The sequence below is a fragment of the Clarias gariepinus genome, chromosome 25, assembly GCF_024256425.1.
Source record: "Clarias gariepinus isolate MV-2021 ecotype Netherlands chromosome 25, CGAR_prim_01v2, whole genome shotgun sequence".
Taxonomy (NCBI): domain Eukaryota; kingdom Metazoa; phylum Chordata; class Actinopteri; order Siluriformes; family Clariidae; genus Clarias; species Clarias gariepinus.
The window spans coordinates 23123185-23150000 of record NC_071124.1 but is presented as its reverse complement, the minus strand read 5'-3'; the positions used below and the strand labels follow the sequence as shown (position 1 = coordinate 23150000).

The 26816-nt window shown below is 39.2% G+C and overlaps 3 protein-coding genes across 6 annotated transcripts in view; 2 read left to right on the top strand and 1 right to left on the bottom strand.

The window, feature by feature from the left end:
- saga (S-antigen; retina and pineal gland (arrestin) a) overlaps positions 1 to 5845 on the top strand; it is a 7611-nt gene extending 1766 nt beyond the window's left edge. The window contains exons 4-17 of one of the 2 annotated variants that reach the window (XM_053486633.1): positions 1 to 32; positions 289 to 488; positions 952 to 1011; positions 1917 to 1984; positions 2121 to 2256; positions 3205 to 3289; positions 3404 to 3476; positions 3555 to 3692; positions 3772 to 3849; positions 4389 to 4403; positions 4519 to 4571; positions 4830 to 4832; positions 5454 to 5463; positions 5551 to 5845. The exon at positions 1 to 32 is cut by the window's left edge and continues 13 nt beyond it. In XM_053486633.1, coding sequence (XP_053342608.1) covers positions 1 to 32; positions 289 to 488; positions 952 to 1011; positions 1917 to 1984; positions 2121 to 2256; positions 3205 to 3289; positions 3404 to 3476; positions 3555 to 3692; positions 3772 to 3849; positions 4389 to 4403; positions 4519 to 4571; positions 4830 to 4832; positions 5454 to 5463; positions 5551 to 5653 — 1054 coding nt within the window. In that variant the 3' untranslated portion in view covers positions 5654 to 5845. Of the gene's footprint in view, positions 33 to 288; positions 489 to 951; positions 1012 to 1916; positions 1985 to 2120; positions 2257 to 3204; positions 3290 to 3403; positions 3477 to 3554; positions 3693 to 3771; positions 3850 to 4388; positions 4404 to 4518; positions 4603 to 4829; positions 4833 to 5453; positions 5464 to 5550 lie in introns of those variants that run through there. The other variant, XM_053486631.1, reaches the window with a different exon arrangement.
- A 1915-nt stretch (positions 5846 to 7760) lies between these two features.
- Positions 7761 to 10573, bottom strand: LOC128512884 (complement C1q and tumor necrosis factor-related protein 9A-like). The gene is made up of 5 exons (XM_053486370.1): positions 10514 to 10573; positions 9283 to 9790; positions 8943 to 9023; positions 8738 to 8818; positions 7761 to 8659 (listed from the first exon to the last, which is right to left on the bottom strand). Exons 1-5 carry the CDS (start codon positions 10571 to 10573, stop codon positions 7761 to 7763), a joined length of 1629 nt encoding a protein of 542 aa, XP_053342345.1.
- Positions 10574 to 12179: 1606 nt separating this feature from the next.
- On the top strand, positions 12180 to 25251 carry LOC128512708 (vitamin K-dependent protein C-like). Of its 3 annotated transcripts, XM_053486073.1 has the most exons (10): positions 12180 to 12373; positions 12549 to 12579; positions 12749 to 12823; positions 14762 to 14919; positions 15016 to 15040; positions 15140 to 15250; positions 20130 to 20270; positions 20360 to 20481; positions 20751 to 20868; positions 22975 to 25251. In XM_053486073.1, exons 3-10 carry the CDS (start codon positions 12754 to 12756, stop codon positions 23523 to 23525), a joined length of 1296 nt encoding a protein of 431 aa, XP_053342048.1. In that variant the 5' UTR covers positions 12180 to 12373; positions 12549 to 12579; positions 12749 to 12753; the 3' UTR covers positions 23526 to 25251. The 3 variants fall into 3 exon arrangements, with proteins under 3 accessions (XP_053342048.1, XP_053342047.1, XP_053342050.1); XM_053486072.1 differs by lacking the exon at positions 12180 to 12373 and having other exon boundaries at positions 12399 to 12579; XM_053486075.1 differs by lacking the exon at positions 12180 to 12373 and having other exon boundaries at positions 12399 to 12579; positions 12732 to 12823.
- Positions 25252 to 26816: the final 1565 nt, after the last annotated feature.

The window sequence follows — 26816 nt, the reverse complement described above, 5'->3', positions numbered from 1 at the left end:
GATAGACCCCGAGCTCCTTAAAGGCAAAAAAGGTTAATCTCACATCATTACTGTACATTTACATTGAAGTCGCACTAACCGTTCATTTTATTTCATCTGTGTCAGTTACTATTTCTCTCGGTCCACTTCACACATCTCGAGACATGATGTACGCCATAAACCCAACAAACACTGATAAAATATAAATTCGGAAATGATTTGATGTAAATAATTCTACGTTAATGTAAAAGAAATGCTCTGATGATCTCACTGTAACTGTTTATACTGTATCTCTAAACCTGTGAGTAGCGTACGTCACCCTGTCCTGTACGTTCCGTTACGGGCGAGACGACATGGATGTGATGGGTATAGCCTTCCGCAGGGACATTTACCTCTCCACCCGGCAGATCTACCCCCCTCTACAGGACAGGGAGCAGTGCACGTTCACCAAGGCGCAGGAGAAACTGCTACGTAAACTCGGCTACAACGCATACCCATTTTTCTTTGAAGTGAGTACAGCAAACTCCAATCATTCCCCAACACCGCTCGCACATTACAGGATGTGAGTTACAGTCCTGACCTGGCTCCAGGCCATTTCTACATGTTTGGGCTGGTGCCGGAGTTCCTGGGAGGCCGGCGTTTCAGACGTAGCATGCAGTCTGAGCATGGCTAACTTCATTCTGTTATTCTGCACAATCTAAAGTCCTGCTTTGACCTGAACGCTCCCTTATATATGTATAGTGGAGTCTATTTCTGTAAGATATCATACACTATACTACAGTACATCGTGCTCTATCACAGTAACGGCAAACTTATCATTACTATAATTAAAATGCATAACATTACATCATACACTTTACTGTTACTATGGTAACACATTAGTATTTTGTATTATCATGCATTATAGTAATACTGTATGATATTATAATAATATAATATTCTGTTATGTGTGTTATTGTTCGTTTCCTTCAGTTCCCTGATAATCTGCCCTGCTCCGTGGGTCTGCAGCCGGCTCCTAACGACGCGGGCAAGGTGAAGCCGTCTCTCCTTATGCTTCTTCTTCTCATCTAACTTTACTCTCATTTAGAATTCCGCAGCAGGAATTATTATGCAATCAAAACATTAGAAGATATCACACTTTTGTTAATCCAGCTCCCCTGACTGCCGCTCATCTCATCGTTTAATGGACGCAGTGTACCTGACTGAACTGATCGCTTCAATCTTATAACAATGCCTGCTGGAGCGTCCTCTAGGGCGGCGCCAAGGCTCTGGAACAAACTCGCATCTTAACATCCGGCTCTTGTAACTCCATCACTGGGTTTAAAGCAGCTGCCAACCCGCATACTTTAAATTAGTAATTTTAGTACTTTATATATCTTTATTTATTTACTTATTCATTATTTGACTTCTACATAGAGATCACTGATTTGTTTTGTTTTTTTCCTATATTTATGTACAGATGTAATCTCATGACATTGAGGATGCAAAATTATGAGGAGATTTTTCATATCTCATACGGTTCCACCGCGATGATGCTTTAAACTTCTGCCGAAAAGTGTTTAATAACTTCCTGAGTGACATCATACAGTAGTGTGATGTCTTTTATTTCCAGCATCGGGGTTTTTTTTTGGAGGTCTTAACATGAAACCCCCACTTTTCTGAAATGATATCATAATGTTTTTGGCATGTCCCCTTAAATGCATGTGTCCAATATCCTTCTGGTGCATCCGGGCAGCGATGGCACAGGCGCTTGGACCCAATCATCATTGTGTTCAGTGTAAAGTGTCCAAGAATGCTTGAATGTGCTTACAAATAAAATGTATTATTTTTTATTTATTTATTTATTATGATATAGAGGCAAGTACATTTTTCGGACGGTTAAGCACCGTGTATCCTGCTGTAACTCACCTTGACCTCTGCTTTATAACTTTCCACAGCACTGTGCTGTAGAGTTCGAGGTGAAGGCCTTCAGTGCTGAGAACCTGGACGCTAAAGTCCGCAAAAGGTCAGCTTGTAATACATCAAGGATAAAGGATATTTCCTTTATAATTGATTTACAGTAAATAAACTGCATGTGCAGGTACAGTAGATGCCTGAGAAGCCAGGAGTAACCATCAAAGTTAATATTTTTCCCCCTGCAGGAGTACGGTGAGTCTGATGATCCGTAAGGTCCAGTACGCTCCGGAGAAATCCGGTCCCGCGCCCTCGGTCTCTATCACCCGTGACTTCCTCATGTCTGACAAACCTCTGCGTGTGGAGGCGAGTCTGCATAAGCAGGTTGGTTACCTAAAAAACAAAACTCTATAACAGCATGTCCTCTAAATGTCACAGTCGTTAGCCAATTCATCTTTATTAAAGAACAAAAGGTCAGACAATTCATCCACTGATATGGCGTTAAATTTAATGTTGAACAGCGTCCACTACTGTCGCTATACAGGACGTAGTACAGCACGGTGACCGGTGGTGGAATCGCTCGGGCTCACGTTTGGATCGGTCTTATCAATCAGTGAACGAGTTATAAAGTACTGTTTATTGTCAACTGCTTTGACTTAATCCAGTTGTTTCTGTGCAAACAGTTTGATGGTCCGTTGACTCAGAACATGACTGTCTGAACTTGTTTGCTGAATACTGAGAAAGTTGCACTTTTTTTCTTATTTCCAGACTGAATTTGGTCAATTCTGTAATTTAATTTGTTCAAGTACTTTTTTCTTCCTGGGAAATATTTGTCATAACATACAGTTTGAAGAAAAAAAATAGGTCCCTAGGTCTGTTTAAATTGATAGAAAAAGTAAGTTAGTACGAATATTCTGTAATACGTGATGACGAAAACCCATTTTGACCATTTGATGAAAAATCTAAGTCTTACTGGTTAAAGCTTTTTTGGAACTGGTTTTAGGAGGTCCATTATTAACAATATGTGTTGCTTTGTTGTGTGTTTTAATACACTTTTTAAAAAACCTAACGTTACTGCATTGTGAGGTCAACCAAAACAAAACTTTTTTTTTATTTGCATGAATTTGAAATTTGGCTATCCTAATGATTTTATCACAAATAATACAGTTTTAAGTACAATTGACTTAAAATATTAACTCCTTACATTTAACAATACGTTCCCTCAAATGGTTTAATTACAATCAACTTCACAGTGGAGTACGTTGTTAAAGTAGATTTGTTTTTTTTGTTTTTTTTGGTTGAATTCCTTTAAACAATTCACTTTCCTTGCAGACGTATTACCACGGAGAGCCAATCAAGGTACGGGTCAACATCAACAATGAGTCCAACAAGAACGTAAAGAACATTATCCTTTCAGGTGTGAGCAGATACTTTCATTAAGTTTTTACACATTATTGTGACTAAATAAAAAACCAACACAGTGATGGATCTCACAGTCTATTGCTCCTGCTTCTGCTTGTGTGATTTACAGTCGATCAAATTGCCAACGTTGTTCTGTACTCCAACGACAGCTACATGAAGTCAGTGGCCTTGGAGGACACTGGGTATGTCTCTGAACCCACCACAGATAGACTGAAGCTGTAAAAATGAAGAAGATTCTTATATAAGCTGTTTTGCTCCAGAGACACTTTGGGCGCAGGTGGCAAAATAGAGAAGGTGTACACGATCCTCCCCCTGCTGGCCAAGAACAAGGAAAGGCGAGGAATCGCGCTGGATGGAAAAATAAAGCATGAAGACACCAATCTGGCCTCGTCCAGCATGTGAGCTTTGTAGTTAAAGGTCAAATACTGTACCGATAAAATATTTCTGTTCTCATGGATGGTCTGCTTTACTGTACAGAGTTAAAGAGGGCGTCCTGAAGGAGGTCTTGGGGATCCTGGTGTCCTACAGAGTCACAGTGAAGCTCATCATGGGAGGGTCAGTACGCTCATATATACATAAATAAAGTATTCAACCCTCCTTGAAAGCTAAAATAGTTTGCAACATTATTTGTAAATAATTTTTTTTATGATTGAGTGAGTTTATACCCACCTTTGCTGAGAAAATTTTTTTTCAGTGCAACCACTAACCATTAGAAGACCTAGAACTGGTTATGGAAAGCATGGTGGTGGTAGCACCGCATTAAGCATTAATTAAAAACTATTTTCTTTCAGTGTGTTCTTTGGGTTCCTCCTGGAATAGGTGTATTTACAGTATATTGAGATCATGTGACACTTCAACTGCACACAATTAAATTAACTCCTTTGAAATAATGATGTGACTTGATGGTAATTTGAAGGGACTTCAAAGAATTAGTTGACCAGTTATGCAGTTACAATTAGGTTTATAAACATTTATTTCGCTTTTTAAAAAAAAGATTTATGACAAATAATCTAGAATATTTAAAAACACAGTTTATGCTAATTCCATAATACTGCAAACTTGTCTTAATGTTGTTTAATCTTTATTTTTCCCAGCCTGGTTGGATCTAGGTGAGTACTGAAGTTGAGGTTTGTTGATCATTCATTAGGAATGCACTACATTTATTGGATATACTGTAATGTATGTAAGAAAGTGAAACTGCTTCATTTTGTTTTTCACCATCAGTGAGATTGGGCTGGAGTTGCCGTTCCAGCTGATGCATCCGAAACCTGAAACAGGTACGTGATAAACACAATTATGCAAATAATTGAGAGAAATGAGCGAGGTGAAAAGATGGCAGACATTACTTGTTTTGTTTTTTTTCTCTTTCAATCATTATTGTTGTTCAATTATTTGCATGCTTTTATAAAGTCCTGGATTGACCTAAACAGTCAATGTATACTGATAGTATATTACATAGCTATAAGAAATATTATGTTTATCGTCAGTTTTGATTTATTCTTTGTTTCATCCCATTAAGAAGAATATAAAGGAAGAAAGTCTGAATGCGAGGACTGTGTAAACATTTCCTAACATAATTCCTCAGTTAATGGTCTGATTAATATAGAAGACAAGTTCATGAAACATGTTAGTTTTACTCTGTGTATAGCTGACTGTGTTAGTATCCTCGTACCTAGACAATGTTTGTAGGACTTACGAACAAACTGGACTTACATACCTGTTCATATGTTGGGGACTTACTGTACTGTGTTCTAGCTGGTTTTGAAAAGCTATGCATTTCAAAGTATCATAAAATAAAATAAAAAGGATCTTTGATGATATTTAAAGGAGTAACTACTGTATATTCAACTGAAATTGACCAGGGAAATTCTTCAAGACAAGGTTTTGCACTTTCATTTTTTTTTTTGACCAATGATTAAATAATTGTTTAAACTGTAGCTGCTGTGATGTAAAAGAGAACAAGAAGTTAAGTTTTGAACATTAATGGCAAATAAAAAATACTAGACCACTTGGAGGTGATAACAAACCTCCACTTTTGATATAACACAACACCCCTAAGTGTTTTATTCCTTACATTCCACGTGTGTGTGTGAGTGTCTGTATAACACTGTATATTAAATCGACTAAACTTTTCTGATTGTCTCTGTTGCTTCCTGAAGTTAGAGAAAGGTCAGTGTTTTTCCTTTTTACAAATGACTATAATTTCTTCCTCTATATCTCTGTCGCAACATTCACTTTTTCGTGCGTCATGTGCAGTGAGATGGATGACGACGTGGTGTTTGAAGACTTCAAGCGCTCTTTTATGAAGGGGATGGCGGAGGATGAAGAAGAAGGGAACATCTCTGCTGGGGAACCTTGAGAAAAGTTATCGCTTTTTTCCAAAGTGGCAAAGAATTTTAGAGCTTTTAAGTAACAGGAAGCAGATGAAATAGATATATAGTAGGATTTGTGTTGTTGTATTGCAAGAAAAGTCCATTGTATTTATTATTTTGTCATTTAAAAAAAGTTCTTTATTACAGTATCATTTAATTAAAATAAAATATCTCAGGAATTTGTTTTGTTTGTAATTACCCATTTTACATGATCTGGTTTTACGTCGCAAATTCCGCCTCGATCATATCTGTGTGCGTTTTATCATATTTCCGAGTTGATCTTTATTTTTAGGGGCCATCCATCTAAAATATACGTTATTCATTAAACTATTTATTCATTTACTCATTATTGTTCAAGTCAAACTTGAGATGGAGGACATGTGATGAAATTTTTTATAACTGTAGACATAAAAGTGATACATATATATATATATATATATATATATATATATGTATATATATATATACATATATATATATATATATATATATATATATATATATATATATATATATTTGGCTGGGATTTATTACCATATACGCCGTACAGTCCTGACCTCGCTCCAAGCCATTTCCACATCTTTGAACCATTAAAGGAATTCCTGGGAGGCCATTGTCTGCAGAATAAAAGCTCACAGTTTAAGAGTAATAACTTCCTTTATTTCTCTATTCTATGGAAGTTATTGCTCTCATAATGGTGTTGTTTTATTCTGCACACTTAAAGTCCCAGATTGACTTGAATGTATATGTATATTTGTGGTATATTACATAGCTATAAGAAATATTATGTTTATCGTCGTCTTTGTTTTATTCCTTGTTTTACCCCATTAAGAAGAATATAAAGGAAAAATGTCTCACTGCGAGGACTGTGTTAGCATTTTCTAACATAATTCCTCAATTAATGGATTTTATTTTATATTAATGATTAATATTTCTTTATAATTTACTTTCTATTAATTTCTATTAGCGCTTTCTTTATGGATATAGTGTGAATTTTACAGAATTTAATTTAAGGTCACTCGATAACACTAGGACAGCACTGTTCCTTAAACTATGAGTGAATAAGTAAATCCATAAAAAATCCATAATGAAAAAATAATGAAAAAAAAAAAAAAAATATATATATATATATATATATATATATATATATATATATATATATACTTTATATATATATATATATATATATATATATATATATATACTTTTTTAATGGAAAATGTTGTTTCTGGCACCACCATGTATTTCTCTGTTTTTATGAAAGGTTTCAAGAAGGAGAGTCAAAGCGATCCACATCTACTGTACATACTGTATCTACCTGCTGGGAAACACAAGCTGAGCTGGTCAATGCAAATCACCATTAATAAAACGTCGCAACTGTGAGGCGATTAAAAAATCTCAGGCATCTTTATTAATTGATTTATTAATTCAAGAAATAACAAATATGGAAAATATTTTACCAGCTGGCAAAGATGATCTACCAGTCTGACCAGCTCAGACTTAACGATTTAACTGGACACTGGTCAGACCATACAATACACGAATAGCGGATCACCAAGAAATACAGTCAAGATTCAAGAGTCAAGTTTTTTTAACATAAGACAAAATATCTGGGTTACGTACACAGACAAAACCAAGTTAGCCAAGTTCACTTTACTTTATATACAATCTCTGGTCCATTGTGCAATTTTTATGAAATAGAAATGAAATCAGATCCACCAACCAGGATCTCTCTTATTTGAGCCTTATTCCTTCAACTGCAAAGAAGAATCTCAGTCATTAACAGTTTATCATGTCACATATTTCAGTCACAACACTAATTTCTTAAAAATCCTTAAATCTCTTAAATTCCATGTTTCATTCAATTACCGTTCTTTCCGAGGTGAATCAGACCCAGATATCTCCGGCTATATACATCATGTGACTGACTATAGTGTCGAAACCCAAAACCCCCAAGTTTCAAAACATCTGATAAAGGTTCTTCTAAAATCAGCTGATATACCTGAACATTTTTGATCTTATGTAAGAAAAAATAGTCAAAACAAATCAATCAATCAATTATTACAGACACGATAAAGCTTTACTGTCTTGTGTTTATGCATAATCTTCTGTTTCCCCCCAGCTGTACGTGCCAGTGATGGGCTTGGGTATCTCTCGGGAAGTGGGTGCATCACAACTGTCTGGGTAAAGCAGGAAGCCAGAGAAGGTGCTACTGCTCTCACTGCCGACACACATACCGTTACTGTTTGCGTCTTTGACCTGGATCCACACTTGATCTCCCATGTTCATATGCAGGACCACCTCTTGAGAGACCATACCGAGGTTTGTAGGCCCAGTGCTTTTCACAACTGGGAAAAAGTTGTAGAAGAGCCCCACTTTGAGCACTTTGATGAAGGCACAAACATTGTAGCTGAAGCTATATGAGCCATTAACAGGAGCTCTGTAGATACCGCTATCGGGGTTGTAGTTATAATTTAAATTGTAAATGACTTTGCTGAAGGGCACAGGCATATCTGGGCTCGGATTGCTATTAGTCAGTATTGCTGAAAATGCAGACTGGATGGCAGGAGAGCAGGGGCCAGGAATACCTGTCTCTCCTAGTTCACCTTTCTCACCTTTTGACCCACTTACCCCTTGCAGCCCCTGTGTACCATTACTACCTTTTTCACCCTTTGGACCAGGAGGCCCAGTTATTCCATCTGCACCTTTGGCCCCATCCTTGCAATTGCACACACCTTGTTCTCCTTGATCTCCTTTCAGTCCAGAAACACCTTGAACTCCAGGATTCCCCTTTTCACCCTGATCTCCCTTCAAGCCTTTTGCCCCAGGTTGCCCTAAGGCTCCTGGGAGGCCTCTAGGTCCGACTGCCCCTGGTAATCCAACTTCTCCAGGAGGTCCGCTTACAGAAGCACATGATGATGGGCAGTCACCAGGTGGTCCAGGGGCTCCTAGGTCCCCTGGTTTTCCTTCCATACCCATGTCTCCTTTATCTCCTAAAGAACTAGAATCATGAAAATGTCTGCAGGTGTTAATATATGAGTAAATGTGTCTGATAACGGAGGCATACTAACCTTTGATTCCTCGCTCTCCTATCCTTCCCATTGGACCCATTGGACCATCATTCCCTTTCGTACCTTCATCACCTTTCTGGCCTTTAAATATTGAAAGTAGGAAGGTGATTTAAAGTATGAACCTTTACAATTATTGAGTTGAGTATTGAAACAAGTTACTCCGGTTGTCAATCTTTTAAAGTGGGTGTAGGATGTTTGTATGTACCCTTAAGTCCTTGTTGACCTATAAAACCTGGCTGACCTCGGGGACCACTTAGGCCTCTACTCCCTGGACTCCCAGGTTGACCTGGTAAAAGATATTAAACACATGGAACACTGAACAATCAGAGCTATAAGCTTTACATATATGTAGATTTGTAGAAAATAATAACAAGGTGCTCTTCAATTTCAGTCTTCATAAACCATTCATCTGGAAATACATTAACCCCAACACACCTGGTCCAACTCGTTGTGAGCAAAGAAACCTCAAAGGTGTTTAGAGCAGGGCGTTCCTGGGATTGAAAATGAGAAGCTCCACCACGGGAATATTTAAACTGCATAATTACCTGGCAGGCCTCTGTCTCCCCTCTCTCCCTTTGGGGCACCGCTAGCTCCGCTGCACAAAGTGCAAGTGCAGAACCAAGGCACTTGATCTGCAGTTGGTGGCACAGGTGCTGCCATGATCATATTGCAATATGACAAGTCTTGTGCGCCGAACGCGCGGGACCCTTGGAAATAATCCCCGTTGCTCGGTGGAAAGGGGTAAGCATTTGGCAGCACTGGATAGTTCTGTGTTTGATCAGGCATCCCACTGGGCATCTCATATGGCATTGGGAAGCCACTGCGTATCTGCGGAGGGCCATCATCCATTATGTGTTTCTCATTTTGTGCCAAGTTGTCAATATTTTCAGGCAGTGGAAGATAACCGCTAGCGCCCCAATATTCAGGGAGAATGGGACTGTCAGGTGAGCCCGGAGGAGGAGGTGTGAAATTCCCATTATCTGTTCTGTTACCAATGAACATTCCTTTTGACAGGGCAGAGGATGCAAGCACGCCTAAAATCACTTTTATCATCTGGAGGAAAAAAGAGAGACAGGTAGGATTGACAAAAAAAGGGTAATATGTTGTCATGGTGTTAACCCCACAAAAATGATTGTTTAAAAGGTAACTGAGCTAAAGCGCATCACAAGTGAAGCGAGTATTAACTTTATACATATACTATCATAATATAACATATATTTAACATATATTATCATAATTAATGTTGCTGGCAAGTGTATATATATAATTTTTAAAAACTTTTTATTTATTTAATAATTTATTATTTACATTTCTTTTTTATTATTAACACTCAGAACTTAAGCATTAACAAAGTAACAAACATCAATTTTTCCAACACAAGAAAGTCTAGTTTTGTGGTAATAAGTTGAGCTTGTTAATATTAAGTTTATCAATAATAAAACTAAAACTAACCAAAAAATTATAAAATTATTGCCAAACTCAACTTAATAGCAAAAAATAGAAAATCCACTCAAACTTTGTGTCAAGCTCAATCCAACCTCCTCGTGGTCTAGACAACAAAATTCCCATCGTGTTTTGTACGATCCTGTTTGGAGTTTTTCGAGAGGACGTAGTTTTAATATAAGACAGCTAGCGAGATTTGTTTTGACTTTAAGTTTTAACTGTTGGAAATGTTATTCCGATGCATATTTGCGATGATTTTATCATTACATTCAATTAAATGATACAGTATGTTATTGATATATAATGAGGAGTTAAGACATGTACTGTACTTACGATTGGTGAGAAGTCTTGCGCTGCCATCTGGATGAACTGCTCACTGAGTAAACTGTGCATCCAGCATGCCGATCAATTTATAAGCCTCACCTAAGAACACTTTTCACGATATGACTTTTTCCCTGCGGACAATCCTGGATGTGATACGCTTTTGGACCAGACCTGGAACGCATTAGGCTTTTTTTTTTTTGTTTGTTTTTTTTTGTCTTAAAAACCTTGCTGGCACTCAACAACATGCTCCGCACAAGGATCAGTCAAATAAAGATTGGTTGTTTTTGTCTTTCTTCTCCATCCTCAGGTTTCAGGGACCGGTCTGATGTAAGGATAAGACACCATAACCCATAAAGTGATCCATTTGGGATGACGGCTGATGTGGACCCGATTGTTGATGACCCCATTCATTTCACAGCAGCTTATTCATGACAACTCGCATGACAAAGTGTATTTATTTCAATCGTCCGCAGTTATGAGACGTGTGTTATTGCAACCATCGTGGGCAAATCTCACGTGTACAAGGAACACAAATGCAGAGGAATCTTCTGGGAAGAGCTTCAGGCTCTAAGAGAGGCCTCGAGAGGTCGCTCTCAGGGTTGGCCGAGCCTCAGGGGGCTGACCACACCTCGTCCTCCCTCCGCCTGGTCCTGGAACCTGAGATCTCTCTATTCTTGCCTAGTCATAATGAATGAAATATATGGGACAGGGTAATGTTTGGAATACAGCTTGCTGACAAAGACTCTAATAAAAGATAAATGTCTAGCGTTGATGCTTGCCCCCATTTCCACACCTCTAGGCCTAATCATGCTGTTTTTCTGCACACGACTATGAAAAGCATTTTGTTCAGGTATTTAATGTAAAGAAAACCACTACATACTGTACGCACACGTCATGTACAAATTGGGACCTTCGGCAAAGTTCCTGTCTGTCAAAGTGTTTTATGAGTTTTATTAGTTTTATACACTCAACCATTATATTTTATTGTTTATTACAAAAAAAAAATCATCATATAATGCTGTTTATCCATTTATACTCAACGTTCCATGAAACACGTAAGTTCCACTTATCGCTTGCGCTACAGCGGCGATAAACAGATGTTCCTTTACCACAATCTCTTTTATTCTCCAAAGAAGTTCCAGACCCCTGCTGAGACATCCTGATGCCCTGATTCTGGTTAGAGTTCTCGTCACATGGAACCCCCTGGCCGCTGCTGAGGACGCCCCAGACGGTGTGCTTGGGGCTTTATATTAACTTTAACACCTTTCCCATTATATAGAACTTTTAGCCTTATAGCTCACAGATATACCAGGGACTGATTTATGGTTGTGCTATCCCTTATCACCCAAATGAGGATGGGTTCTCTGTGGATTCTGATTTCACTTAAGGTTTCTTCCTATTGCCATCTCAGTCGCACCGGCTTGCTCATCAGGGACAAAGTGAAATGTATAAGTTTTATATACAGTATATAGATTTTTTTTTCTGTAAATCTGTTGACTTGTTAAAAGCGCTTTACAAATGATATTGAATTAAAATCTCTCCCATTTGTATATTTACTAGACTTAAAAAAAGAATATTCATTCAAAGTCTTAGACAAATTTAGCCTGAGTCGATTGTATAAAGTCATTATAAGTGAATAAATCAAATAACTAAAAAATCTTTTAAGAATTACAAAAATGTTTACAATGTTTAAACACAACTTTAGCGATGATTTGATCATTTACTACACGGTAAGCACAAGTGGATTAGATTTCATGTCTGATTTGGTGCTTAGAGATTAGAGGATCAGACTGTCAGAGAGCACATTAGTCAGTCATTAACACAATACAAACAGAATGGCCACTTTCTCTGCTGCTTATTCCTCATCACGTAAGTAAAATGGTTGATTGTTTATTTGGATCTACTTTTAGTTTCTTGATAGTTTCTCTCGGCGTGACACTAAGTGTTTATATACAGATTACTGGCACCTGATTACGGAGTTTAAGGAATAGGAAAATGACTAAAAGAGTAATTTACCATTTTTGACAAATTTTTCTCCACATAGATGTAGAAACGGACTGATCTGCTAATATCTGGTAACAAATATTTTATTTACTTTTGAACCAAAATACTAAAATAAAAGATACTGTAAATTTGATAATGTTCAGCCCTTTAATGATCTATGTTTTGTTTTTCATCACTGCTATACAGATTTAATTAATATAATATTTAATAATGAGGATTTTAGTGTCGTTATATCCGCAGTGATCATGCCGAGGACGCTTTTCCACTGTTTAGTGTTGATCTTTCTCTGGGCTGCGTCTGCTGTCTGTATGACAGGTATGACTTTTTCTTTTTTTTTAACTAAAACATTTCAATACTGAAAAATCTAATTGGATTAGTGAGTAGCTTCAGGAATTGTTCAGGAGCTTTGGATTTGACCCTTTACCTGCATGTCCAAAATTATTAATTATAACCTTTTATTATTGCCAGATAAACCTTACATCATAAAAACATTCAGGTCAGGATATCACTCATGAAAGCAAATTGTAGTAGTAAGTGAATGTAAGGAACGTTGGAGAGAAACACTGTTATATTACAGTATGTAAAATTTAAGCAATTTCCCTCTGGGATTTAATAAATTTCTTTGAATCTTGAATCTTAATTTTTTTCATTAGTTGAATTTAATAAAACTACATGCTGAATTGGATTGTTTTCAATGATGTTTTTTTTTTATTATTATTTTGTAATATGACTAAAATAAAACTATGTCCAAAAAGATTATCTGATCTTGGATTCATACAGAAAGATAAATTACAGCTACTCAAAATTTTAATAAGAAATACTTATGTGAAACTGTGAATGTGAAACTTATTTCTATGTACAGTAAATTTCATATGAAGAATTTGAGTAAATATTACATTTCTAAAATAAAACTATTGCTTATGTATAAAAATAGGAAATTGTCTAGATGTGAGGTCAAACTTTAACCAGAGCTCAAATTCCTATTATTTCACACAATTTCCTAAGTCTAAAGCTACAGTGGAGACAAGCCCTCTTAAAAGCCACAGTTATTTGTTGTTGCAAAATCCCACAATATGTGAATAATGAGGTGGCACATTGCGAAAAAAATTTTTAGTACTAATGAGTGAATGTAAGGAAATTTGGAGGGAAACAACTTTATGCTACTGTATGTAAAAATGTATAATTAGTTAAATGCAAGGAAACAACATGCTGAATTAAATATTTCCTTGATAATATTCCTATGTTGTAATATGACTAAAGTTATCTGATCTTGGAATTATCTAGAAAAGTAAGTTACAGTATATCTACTTACAGTAAAATCCTAATATGAAATAAAAGTATCTTAATATGTATAAAAGTTTCAGCAATGCGAAGCAACAAAAAAAGTTCAACCTAAGTAAGTTCCATATTGAAGTTTTTGAGTGAACATAACTTTACTTTCTAAATTAAAACTATTTCCTATGTATAAAAACTGGAATTTGTCCACATGTGAGGTCCGACTTTAACCACAAAAGCAGCTCAAATTCTCCTACTTTACTTTACCAAAGGTACAGTGATAGCAAACACCCTCTTAAAAGCCACAGTTACGTATTTACGTAGTCTGTCTAACATTTAAAAGTTGTAATCACGATTAATAACAATTTAAAAATACTCAGATGTACGGTACTTGTATGCAATGTTGGAATAAAGAAAAACACGACAAACTGGTTAGAGAACAGATTATGCAGTTTTATAATATCTTAAACATTAAAAATCAAAAATCTCTTGAATAGGACCAGGACTGCGTAGTATGGGGTGTGGCAACACACCAGACCTTGAACCTGGATCCTCAGATCCAAAAATCAACAATGTAGAGCCTTAGCCACCTGAGCCACCACTCACACATCTTACATTTAATGTATCCTTGTAAAAAAAAGTTCCCCTTGAAGGTAGCTCGCGCACTTGCTGTTCAGTACACCTTGTGATGTTTTCACAATCATCTTATTATCTAATGACTACACGTTAATATTATCTGCATTAAACGTACCATTATCACACACATTTTTTTATAGGATTATGGGAAGCCATTAGGGTCAAACTTGGTTATATGATTAATTTGCATAAAAAAAAAAGTTACACGTTAAAACTTCTGGATTAATCATGCGTTAATGTGTTAATATTGACAGCCCTGGTATTTGGTCAAACTTATTAAGTCTACAGTATATTGCTGAAAATACCAATTCTCAATCACCTAACTTTGAGTGTATGAAACAGTTTTTAGCAGCAGCCCGAAAGCACACATGCTCTTGCGCTCCCGAAGAGCGAACACCTTTCTGGAGGAACTCAAGCCTCCATCTCTGGAGCGAGAGTGTATGGAGGAGCAATGCGACTTTGAGGAAGCCAGAGAGATTTACCAGACCAGAGAGGCCACGGTGAGTCACCTCCTCATCGTCTGTATACTGTAAGTCTAACATCTATGTGTCTTCCAAATGTCCGCAGTAGTAATGTCCACTTTCCTCCTCTTACAGCTAAGGTTCTGGACGAAGTACACAGGTAAGTGGAGGTTAAGGTATTTAAGGTTAACCTCAATGCTATTATCGGAAGCAAATATTAGATTTGTGTATTATCATCATTATTATTATTATACATCAGATGGAGACCAGTGTGTCTCAAACGCCTGCAAGAATGGAGTTTGTGTGGATCAGTTTCAGAACTATATTTGCCTCTGCAACCCTGGTTTTGAAGGAAAGTACTGTGATGAAGGTGAGTTTATAGAATTATAGAAAACGTATTTTATTAAAATACCTTATAAATATATTTAACATGTACTGTGGAACGATTGGTTTTAGCAATGTTAAAGCAATTTTCCAGATCATTCATTCCAGCCACCCAAAATATTAACAATATTACAAATTTCCAATGATATAATCATATTTTTTGCATATAAAACCAATTAAAACATTTAGAAAAGACATGTAAATAAAGTAAAATATGAAATATCTTAACCTTAATTTATGATTCCTCTTGGCACCGGCTACTAAAAGAGGCTCCCTTTTTTCTAGCTAACGTCCTGGCTAACATTCTTGGGACCCATGGTGCTATGTCTTCACTAAATTTTGCACAAAATGATAAAAAAAAAACTTAAAACTCGCTTCACTTGTTTTTTCACTGATGCAAAAAAATTTTTAATGGCTCCCGGACGTACGCTCAAATTAGCCAGCGTTCTGCTCCGTTCAGCTCGGTTTGTACAATGCTTCATATGCCGAGGCAAAGTTCTTGCAAAATTTCAGTTCTTGAGGTGAAAATACGTTAATAAGTATATTTAATAAGTATAAGTATATTTAATAATAACTTCTTCTTCTTCTTCTTCTTTGTCTTTCGGCTGTTCCCTTTCAGGGGTCGCCACAGCAAATCATTTGCCTCCATCTAACCCTATCCTCTGCATCCTCTTCTCTCACACCAACTAACTTCATGTCCTCACTCACTGCATCCATAAATCTCCTCTTTGGTCTTCCTCTAGACCTCCTGCCTGGCAGTTCCAACCTCAACATCCTTCTACCAATATATTCACAATCTCTCCTCTGAACATGTCCAAACCACCTCAATCTGGCCTCTCTGACTTTATCTCCAAAACATCTAACGTGGGTTGTCCCTCTGCTAAACTCATTCTTGATCCTATCCATCCTTGTCACTCCCAAGGAGAACCTCAACATCTTCAGCTCTGCTACCTCCAACTCTGCCTCCTGTCTTTTCCTCAGTGCCACTGTCTCTAAGCTGTAGAGCATTGCTGGTCTCACCACTGTCCTGTACACCTTTCCTTTCATTCTCGCTGATACTCTTTTATCGCACAACACACCTGACACTTTTCTCCACCCATTCCAACCTGCCTGTACCCGCCGCTTCACCTCCTTTGAACACTTTCCGTTGCTCTGGACCGTTGACCCTAAGTACTTAAAATCCTGCACCTTCTTTACCTCTGCTCCCTGTAGCCACACCGATCCTCCTGGGTCCCTCTCATTTACACACATGTATTCTGTCTTGCTGCGGCTAACCTTCATTCCTCTGCTTTCCAGAGCATACCTCCACCTCTCCAAATTTTCCTCCACCTGTTTCCTGCTCTCGCTACAGAGCACAATGTAATCTGCAAACATCATAGTCCATGGGGACTCCTGTCTTACCTTATCTGTCATCCTGTCCATCACCAGAGCAAACAAAAAGGGGCTTAGAGCCGATCCTTGATGCAGACCCACCTCCACCTTGAACTCTTCTGTCACACCTACAGCACATCTTACCACTGTCCTACAGCTCTCATACATGTCCTGCACTACTCTAACATACTTCTCTGCCACTCCAGACCTTCTCATACAATACCACAGCTCCTCTCTTGGCACCCTGTCATATGCTTTCTCTAAATCTAAAAAGACACAATGCAACTCCCTGTTACCTTCTCTGTACTTCTCCGCCAGCATCCTCAAAGCAAATACTGCATCTGATGTACTCTTTCTAGGCATAAAACCATATTGCTGCTCACAAATGCTCACCTCTGCCCTTAACCTAGCTTCCACTACTCTTTCCCACAGCTTCATTGTCTGGCTCATTAGCTTTATACCTCTATAATTGCCACAGCTTTGCACATCTCCCTTGTTCTTAAAAATTGGCACCAATACACTTCTCCTCCATTCCTCTGGAATCCTCTCACTCTCCAAGATCTTGTTAAACAAACTTGTCAGAAACTCTATTGCCACCTCTCCTAAGCACTTCCATACCTCCACAGGTATGTCATCAGGACCAACAGCCTTTCCACTCTTCATCCTCTTCAACGCCCTTCTCACCTCACTTCTACTAATACTTGCTACTTCCTGTTCCACAACAGTCACATCTTCTACTCTTTGTTCTCTTTCGTTTTCCTCATTCATCAACTCCTTAAAGTACTCCTTCCATCTTCCCATCACCCTCCTGGCATCTGTCAGTACATTTTCATCTCTATCTTTAATATCTCTAACCTGCTGCACATCCTTCCCATCTCTATCTCTCTGCCTTTCCAACCTGTACAGATCCACCTCTCCCTCCTTACTGTCTAGCCTAGCATACAAGTCCTCATATGCTCTTTGTTTGGCCTTTGCCACCTCTACCTTCACCTTACTCTGCATCTCCCTGTACTCCTGTCTACTTTCTTCAGTCCTCTGAGTGTCCCACTTCTTCTTAGCTAGCCTCTTTCCCTGTATACACTCCTGGACTTCCTCATTCCACCACCAAGTCTCCTTGTCCACTTTCCCCTTACCTGATGATACACCAAGTACCCTCCTACCTGTCTCCCTGATCACATTGGCTGTAGTTGTACAGTCAACTGAAAGCCCCTCCTGACCACCCATAGCCTGTCTCAACTCCTCCCTAAAGACTTCACAACATTCTTCCTTTCTCAGCTTCCACCACTTTGTCCTCTGCTCTGCCTTTGTCCTCTTCGCCTTTCTCACCACCAGGGTTATTTTACACACCACCATTTTGTGTTGTCTGGCTACACTCTCCCCTACCAACACTTTGCAGTCACTGATCTCTTTCAGATTACAACGTCGACACAAGATGTAGTCGACCTGAGTGCATCTGCCTCCACTCTTATATGTCACCCTATGTTTCTGCCTCTTCTGGAAGAAAGTATTTACTACTGCCATTTCCATCCTCTTTGCAAAGTCCACTACCATCTGTCCTTCTACATTCCTGTCCTGAAGACCAAACCTGCCCATCACATTTTCATCACCTCTGTTCCCTTCCCCAACATGTCCATTGAAGTCTGCACCAATCACCACTCTTTCACCTCTGGGGATGCTCTGCATCACTTCATCTAACTCACTCCAGAATTTCTCCTTCTCTTTTAACTCACATCCTACCTGTGGGGCATAACCACTAACAACATTGAACATTATCCCTTCAATTTCCAGCTTCAGACTCATCACCCTATCTGATACTCTCTTCACCTCTAGAACATTCCTTACAAACTCCTCTTTCAGAATCACTCCTACTCCATTTCTTTTCCTATCCACCCCATGGTAAAACAATTTGAACCCTGATCCTAAGCTTCTAGCCTTACTACCTTTCCACCTGGTCTCCTGGACACACAGTATATCCACCTTCCTTCTCAGCATCATATCAACTAACACTCTTCCCTTCCCTGTCATGGTCCCAACATTCAAAGTCCTTATGATCACTCCTAAACTCTTGCCTTTCCTCTTCTCTCTCTGCTTTCGAACACGCCTTCCTCCTCTCCTTCTTCGACCAACAGTAGCCCAATTTCCACCAGCACCCTGTAGGTCAACAACACCAGTGGCGGTCGTTGTTAACCCGGGCCACAACCGATCCGGTATGGGAATTATATTCGTGATTCGCATCATTGATTTGGCAAAAGTTTTACGTCGGATGCCCTTCCTGACACAACCCTCTGCATTTATCCAGACTTGGGACTGGCACAAGAAGACACTGGATTGCGCCCCCCCGTGGTTGCATTATATTTAATAATAACTTATTATAGTTAATTAGTAGTAGTAGAAGTTGTAGAAGGAGGAATAGGAGTATTTGCACAATGAGAATGGAAATTTTGCAGTTAGCATCTACAAACAAAAGTATAGGGGCTTTCCTTTGTCTCTTAGCATTTTCCTGCATAATTAAACCATTTTAGCATTGAGGAAGGTGGCGCAGTAGGGTGGTGGTTTCATACACAGTAAAAATACATGCACAGTAGGCTAACTGGCATTCCCAAATTGCCTGTAGTGTGTTTGTGTACCCCAAAAAATGGATTGGCATCCTGTCCTCACCTCGTGCCCAAAGTCTCCTGGGATAGTATACAGGATAAGCAGTATACAGTATACGATGAATAAATGTACAGGGTGGGGCACTAACTAACATAAGCAGTTATTGGCAGTTTACATACTAATGACACGTGAGGAGCGGATAAAAATTGTGTGTTGATGTCTGGTGAACGCAGTAACCGGGTCATTGCAACAGATTTCAATGCAAGACACGCCACGAGACTACCCATCTCCCATGCTACAGTTAGCAAACTGCTAATAACTGCTTTATAAGTGGTCAGAAACTTGAAAATAACTCATGAAAGAATAAAGGTACGTTAAAACACCATTGTTTTTCTTGTGAAATTCTCAATAAGTTTGATGTGTCACATGACCCTCTTCCTATTGAAAAAATCCAAAAGGGCCGACTTCAAAATAGCCACCATGGTCACCACCCATCTTGAAAAGTTTTCCCCCTCACATATACTAATGTGCCACAAACAGGAAGTTAATATCACCAACCATTCCCATTTTATTAAGGTGTATCCATCTAAATGGCCACCCTGTATAACTGAGGATTGAGGAATTCATCATGGTCGCTAGTTAGCATGAAAGCTGAAAGGCGTTTTGTTTGAGCAGACTCTACAGATAAAGCGAGCTAGACAGTCTAAAATACTAAAGCCCTGCTGCATTACAGTCCTTAGGTAGAGATGAAGTCAGGTTTGGAACAGCATTCGTTACAAAGTAAACCTTCAGCCCCATCAGAAACCAAATATTAATTATAAAGATTATTATGCAATTGGTTCAGCAGGGGATTTTTGTTTTTCTCTACGACTGTATTCTGTGACTGTGTTGACCTTCAGGTATCACACACACCAACTGCTCGGTGGATAACGGAGGCTGCGATCACGACTGCCACGAGAGAAAAAATGGGACAGGACGCTACTGCAGCTGTATCGACGGATACCTACTCCATAGAGACTTCAAACAGTGTACTCCAAAAAGTAAGAATGCAGTGATCTGTGGAAAAATTTAAGTGCACTCCAGGTCTCCGTATTGTTAATATAGGGGTGTGGTGGTGTCTGATTACCAGATCAGGAGTCTTGCGGACAGATTTTGATCGCTAAGTCGTTCTACCAGCCGAAACCCTTCACAGGTCCACAACCTTGGCTGATTGGCGGTGAAGTTGGCAAAAGAGGAGAGAGTCCTTGGCAGGTATGAGAACAAACAAGGATCATACTGTAGATATACAGTACAGTTCACCATAATGTTCATTTGGTTAAATCAGCTGACTTATCCTAGCCTAGTACTAGTGTGTTATTAGTGAACTTTAACAGTAAATGTAGCATGCATTTCACCGAAAGAACGCCACCATGTACGTTCATTCCTGTTTGTCCCTCCTCTTGTTCTACAGTACAAATTGGTATTCTGATTGTTTGGAGATTTTCAGTACGCTGTTATTTTTATCTGTGTCTCTTTCCCAGGCTCTTATTTTGAACGCTGTTGGACATTTTCACTGTGGTGGCGTTTTGCTCGATGAACTCTGGGTTCTCACTGCTGCTCACTGTCTCGAGAAATATTTACGGTTCGGCGTCAGACTGGGTTTGTTTTTATGATTGAATTGGTTTTTGCTTTTGTTCCTTTTGGAGAACTTGTAAGCTTTCTATAAAGAAATAACAAGAGATGGTTTCTTAAAATCTTTAGGAACAAATTTTTTTCCAAGGGTATAATTGTGCTGTCATACATTCTGGATCAGGTCGGCATTTTAGGAGATTGTGGCAGCAGTCGTGTGGTCAAGTGCCAGCTCTGAAGTGGAGAATGAGTGATTGTCCACTGTACACCTCTAACTGCAACATATGTTCTTGCATTTTTATCCATTCTGCAGTGAGCAAACCTTAGACAGCAAACCTTAGACAGTTGTAGGGAAATACAAAATTTTGGCCTATTTCTCCATGCAGATCTCCTCTAAAGCAGTGATGTTTTTGGGCTGTTGCTGAGCAGCACGGACTTCCAAAAGATTTTCTATGGCAGTTGAGATCTGGAGACTGGCTAGGCCACTCCAGGACCTTAAAATGCTTCTTACGAAGCCACTCCTTCGTTGCCTGGGCGGTGTGTTTGGGTGTTATGCACCGGGGTAGGTCGGGCCGTAACAGGAGTGAAAAAAAAGGGAGTGAGACCAAAAGTGCGTTTGCTTAGTGTTTATTTACAAAAAGGTGAATAAGCAAATCCCCAAAAGGTGGCTGTAAGCTTCAGAAGCCGACAAGGCCAAAACAATAAACAAAATTCTCTCTACCTAGTACCAAAGCAAAACAACTAACCTTCACCAAAAACAAAGAAACAGAAATACAAAATTCTTCCCTTACTCCCTAACTAACCACAGACCAAGAAAAACAAAGGGCAAACAAAATGGCGTTGACTCCTTACTAAGCCACTCAATAATGAATTAAACACAAATATATACAAAAGCATTTACAAACCAAACCAACAACAAAGAGGGCAACCACAAAAGCATAGTCAAAACAAGCAAAAAGGGTCATACACGGAATGGGCAAACAAAAACCAAGCAACTATCAAAAGGGGAAAGTCTAAGAGTAGTCATACACAGAATAACATTCAGGATCAAGCATAGGATAAACAGTAAGCAAAACACGGTCTGTAGCATGGTGGTCTGAAGGGCTTAAGTAGGCCTCTGGGTTGCCTGGAGGACCAATCATTTGGGAGGAGGCAGGACCAACAAAGAACAGGCAGAGCAGCAACCAGTAGATTTACAGGCACATTGAAGAGGATGGGACCTGAAACAACAAGGGATGACACACCCTATACCACCACCAGCAGAGACATAGAGACAAAGCAAGCATAACCAGACACACAAAACAAATAAATCCAATATCGTAACATTGGGATCATTGTCATACTGAAAGACCTAGCCACGTTTCATCTCCAGTGCCCTTGCTAATGGAAGTAGGTTTTCACTTAAAATCTCATTAAACATGGTCCCGTTCATTCTTTCCTTTACAAAGATCTGTCGCCCTTGCCCCTATCCAGTAAAACAGCCCCAAAGCATGATGTTTCCACCCCCACGCTTCACAGTAGGTATGGTGTTCTTTGGATGCAACTCAGCATTCTTTCTCCTCCAAACTCGAAATTCTATTTTGGTTTCATCTGACCATATGACATTCTCCCAATCCTCTTTTGGATCATCCAAATGCTCTCTAGCAAACTTCAGATGAGCCTGGACATGTACTGGCTTAAGCAGGGAAACACGCTTGGCACTGCAGGATTGAGTCCCTGGCGGTGCAGTTTGTTACTGATGGTAGCCTTTGTTACTTTGGTCCCAGCTCTCTGCATGTCATTCACTAGGTGTAGTTCTGGGATTTTTGCTCACAGTTCTTGTAATCATTTTGACCCCACGGAATGAGATCTTGCGTGAAGCCCCAGATCGAGGGAGATTATCAGTGGTCTCACATGGTTCAGAGGAAACGTGATAATCTTCAGCTCTCCAAGACTGACTGGTGGTAGTAGCCTTAATGTAGGAGCCTCCTAGTGACAGGGATGGAATTGGGTATGACTAAATTTAGGGAAAAATAGTTAAAAAAATTATGCCAGGCATCTTCTTTTAATTTCAAAAGCCTGTACATCCAAAATGTGAGAATTCTGCAATATTGGTGTAACTGATACCTGTTTATTTTCTATTCTAATCCCCTTAAGGTGACTACAAACGTTTCCAGTTTGAAGGATCAGAGGTCACTCGTGCTGTGACAAAAATTGTCCCCCACCCAAAATACAATAAAGAAACAACAGACAATGACATAGCTTTGCTGCGTTTGGAGTTACCTGTAAAGTTCAGCACGTACATCGTCCCTGCCTGTCTGCCGAGTCAAGACCTGGCCGAGCGAGTGCTCCACCTCAACGGCACCAAGACGGTGGTGACAGGCTGGGGCCTAAATGATGAAAGGACGCTGTTATACAGCTCAGATCTCAAACATATTAGCGTGCCACTGGTGGAGCACTCAGAGTGCGCAAGCTACATGGTCAGAAACCTCACAGAGAACATGCTGTGCGCCGGCAGCATCGGGATCGTCATGGATGCATGCAAGGGTGACAGCGGCGGCCCCATGATGACTCTGTATCGCAACACGTGGTTCCTCATAGGCCTGGTGTCTTGGGGCGAGGGCTGCGGCCGCATGGACAAACTTGGCATCTACACCAAAGTCTCTAATTATCTGGAGTGGATTGATAGCGTGAAGAAGCAGCTGTGATCCAATTTTGTTGCTATATTTCCGTTCTGTCTGACATTCAAGATTTTGTTAGGTCTTTTATTTTAGAAGAGGTGCATCGTGTTTTAAAAATTAGTCCCAAATTAAATGAGTTAATCAAGACGATGCACAATTTGTTTGTAATAGTTTGTTAACAGAACAGTTCAGTTTTTTTCAAGTCAGTCTTGAATCAAAGTTGAGATACATATTACTGAGTACATTACCATAGGACTTTTGTTATAAATTTTTCTGCTCTTCGGGCCCAATGTGAAGTTAGCCACCCAGAATTTAAGTACAATGTTAGTATTCAGGGCCAAATTCCACAACCCTTGGTCCATGCAGACATGCATTCCAAAGTGGAGCTGAAACTCAAATAAAGCTTCTGCAGTCACACTAAGCAACACTGAGTTGGTATCTTTCAAAGTTAACGAATTTAACTCTTTTATTTCATCAGAAATAGCCATACACCTAGTTCTAGTTAATTACATTTGAGTCTCAGGTGAACTTTGGAATGCATTTTTGCATGGAAGGGGGTTGTGGAATTTGGTCCATTACTTACCCACATACTGGGTCACAACTTAGGATCGCTCTGCAGAGCAGGAAAATGGAAATGGAAAACGACAAAGACCTTGTGTAATGTACACTATATGGAAAAAGGTATTTGGCCAAACCTGCAATGACCTTGTATTCAAATACATACACTTTAACAGGGAGTCGGTCCCCCTTTTGCAACTATATATGCCATCCACAAGATTTTGTAATTTTTCTGTGGGAATTTGTGTCCATTCATTCTGTAGAGTATTTATTAGGACAGGCAGTGATGTTGGACGAAAAGGTCTGGCTCGGAATCTCTGCTCCAATTCATCCCAAAGGTGCTCGATAGGGGTCAGGTCAAGGCTCTGGCCAGTCAAGTGCTTCCAAACCAGGTCTTTATAGTCTTTGCTTTGTGCACTGGGTCATGGCCATGATCGAATAGTAAAGGGCCTTCAGAAAACTGTGGCCACAAAATTGGAAGCATAGCATTGTCCAAGATGTTCACTGGGATAAGGGGTCTGATTGGATAAAGGGTTTGATTTGAGACAGACTTGAAAAACCTAAACAACCCCCTTAAGTGGCTACTAATTCTATGATAAAATGATTTTACTTTTCTTCCGATGCACCATATCAATGCTTTTCTCTTACATTTTCTCACTAAGTTACAATATGACTTTTTTTGTTTTTTTTGTTTGTTTGTTTTTTGTTTTTAATTATTTTATTCATTCATAATGAATTAGAATGAGTCATACTGTTGCACATTATTATTTGCACTTCCAAAGAACAACATCACAACAATTCTGATTTCAGTAATACATCTTATGTTTATTGTTTAAACTCATATTCGTCCAAATAAATTACACCCAAGCAGCATATGTGTTGCTGTACGTTAGTTCATATAACTTGACACAAAAGGTACACAAAAGGTAAAAAATGCAGATTTTTTTAAATATAGAAATCATGGAAAGTCATTGAATGCAGAGGCATTGCACAAGTTATATACGATATAGAGGATAACGGCCCTGGGAATAAAATAAATAGAAGATAAAAAGATTTGTTCTGCTCTAGAGAGTTGAAAGAAAACCTATTACTTGATGTTTAAACTTGATGTTTTGAGATATCCATAGAATGTATAAAAAGCTTCTGCATAAAAATAATAACCTTGTTTGTTTTTAATAAAAGTTATTTTTTTAAATACACAGAGTACATACAGTGCTCTGAAAAAGTATTTGCCCTTTCTGATTTTTTTTTGCACATTTGTCACACTTAAATGATTGAGATCATCAAATACATTTTAATATTACACTACAAAGATGTCCTGAGTTGCCACAACTAGGGCTGATTACTGCCAGACCTGTTGAATCAAGAAATCACTTAAATAGAACCTGTCTGACAAAGTGAAGCATGCTAAAATATCTCACATTATACCACGATCTAAACGAATTTAAAAACACATGATACGCAAAGTAATTGACGTAGTTATTATCTACAACTGGAGAAAACTTGGAACAGTGGTGAACCTTTTCAAGAGTGGCCGGCCGACCAAAATTAAATCAAATTCAAATAAATTTCAAATTTTATTTGTCATGTTCACAATCATACACAGTACGATATGCCATGAAATGCTTGTACGATCGCCAGTGACCTTAAAAAGAAAATAAAAGCTATATATAAGGAATAAATATTAATAAAAAGAAATACGAAAGAAAATAAATTTAACTAGTAAAAAAAAACTGTACAAACTATAAAAAATAAAAAAAAGTATATAAAAAATGTTAAAGTGGCAATGTGTCAAGAACTAACCTGAGATGACCAGAAGACGTAGCTTTAGCGGTTAGCCCTGTGTAGCGTGAATGGTAAACCCAAACGCAGAGTGACACGAATAGGCAGGATAATCACGCTGTTTAGTCTAAGGACTCTCACGATTGGGGAGTAAGGGAAAGACACAATCTAACCCGCGTCCTATAAACACACACTCAGTAAGAAAGCAAAGCCAAGAAAGTGAGTACTCACAGTTTGATGAACACAACCGAGACGACATCGGGCAACTCAATGACTGAGCGTTGTACTGTGGTTTGTTTACTCCTTTTATACTTCCTGGTTCGCGACCGCATTACTTCCGGGTCCTAGTGCCGGTCGCGTCTTGAGTGTGCATGACAGTACCCCCCTGTCTCATTCGAGGATCCTCGATTCACGGTGGAGGATACCCGACGACGGTAGTCTCAAATGAGTTCGGGGTCAAGAATGAACCGGGCCGGAATCCAAGACTGTTCCTCGGGGTCGTAGCCTTCCCAATCGACCAGGTACTGGGTGCCTCTGCCCCGAGGGCGTGAATCAAGGATCCGACGCACGGTGTAGGTGGGACCACCGTCGATGATGCGAGGAGGAGGAGCAGGGGGGGTGGGTGGAACCATTGGAGAGGTGATGAAGGGTTTGAGTTGGGATGTGTGGAATATGGGATGAATCCGGAGCGCTGCAGGCAGCTGGAGCCGGTAGGTGACAGGGTTTATCCTTAGGGTAATGCGGTATGGTCCTATGAAGCGGGGTGAAAGTTTCCTGGATTCCGTGTGCAGATGTAGGTTCTTTGTGGATAACCATACCTTGTCACCTACTTTGTACAAGCGTCCCTGAGGGTGTCGACGGCGGTGTTGAGTAATGTATTGGTGATTGGCCTTCTGGATCGCAAGGTTGGCTTTGTTCCAGAGCAGTCGACACCTACGGACCAACTGTTGGGCCGATGGTACGTCAACCTCCGGTTCT

Coding starts and splice junctions, on each gene's coding strand:
- LOC128512884 (XM_053486370.1), bottom strand. CDS start 10,573: ATGCACAGTTTACTCAGTGAGCAGTTCATCCAGATGGCAGCGCAAGAC. Junction 9,024..9,282: donor GGGAGACAGAGGCCTGCCAG/GTAATTATGCAG, acceptor ATCTTTTACCAG/GTCAACCTGGGAGTCCAGGG. Junction 8,819..8,942: donor AGGTCAACAAGGACTTAAGG/GTACATACAAAC, acceptor CAATATTTAAAG/GCCAGAAAGGTGATGAAGGT.
- LOC128512708 (XM_053486073.1), top strand. CDS start 12,754: ATGCCGAGGACGCTTTTCCACTGTTTAGTGTTGATCTTTCTCTGGGCT. Junction 12,824..14,761: donor GTCTGCTGTCTGTATGACAG/GTATGACTTTTT, acceptor TGTATGAAACAG/TTTTTAGCAGCAGCCCGAAA. Junction 20,271..20,359: donor CAAACAGTGTACTCCAAAAA/GTAAGAATGCAG, acceptor TCTGATTACCAG/ATCAGGAGTCTTGCGGACAG.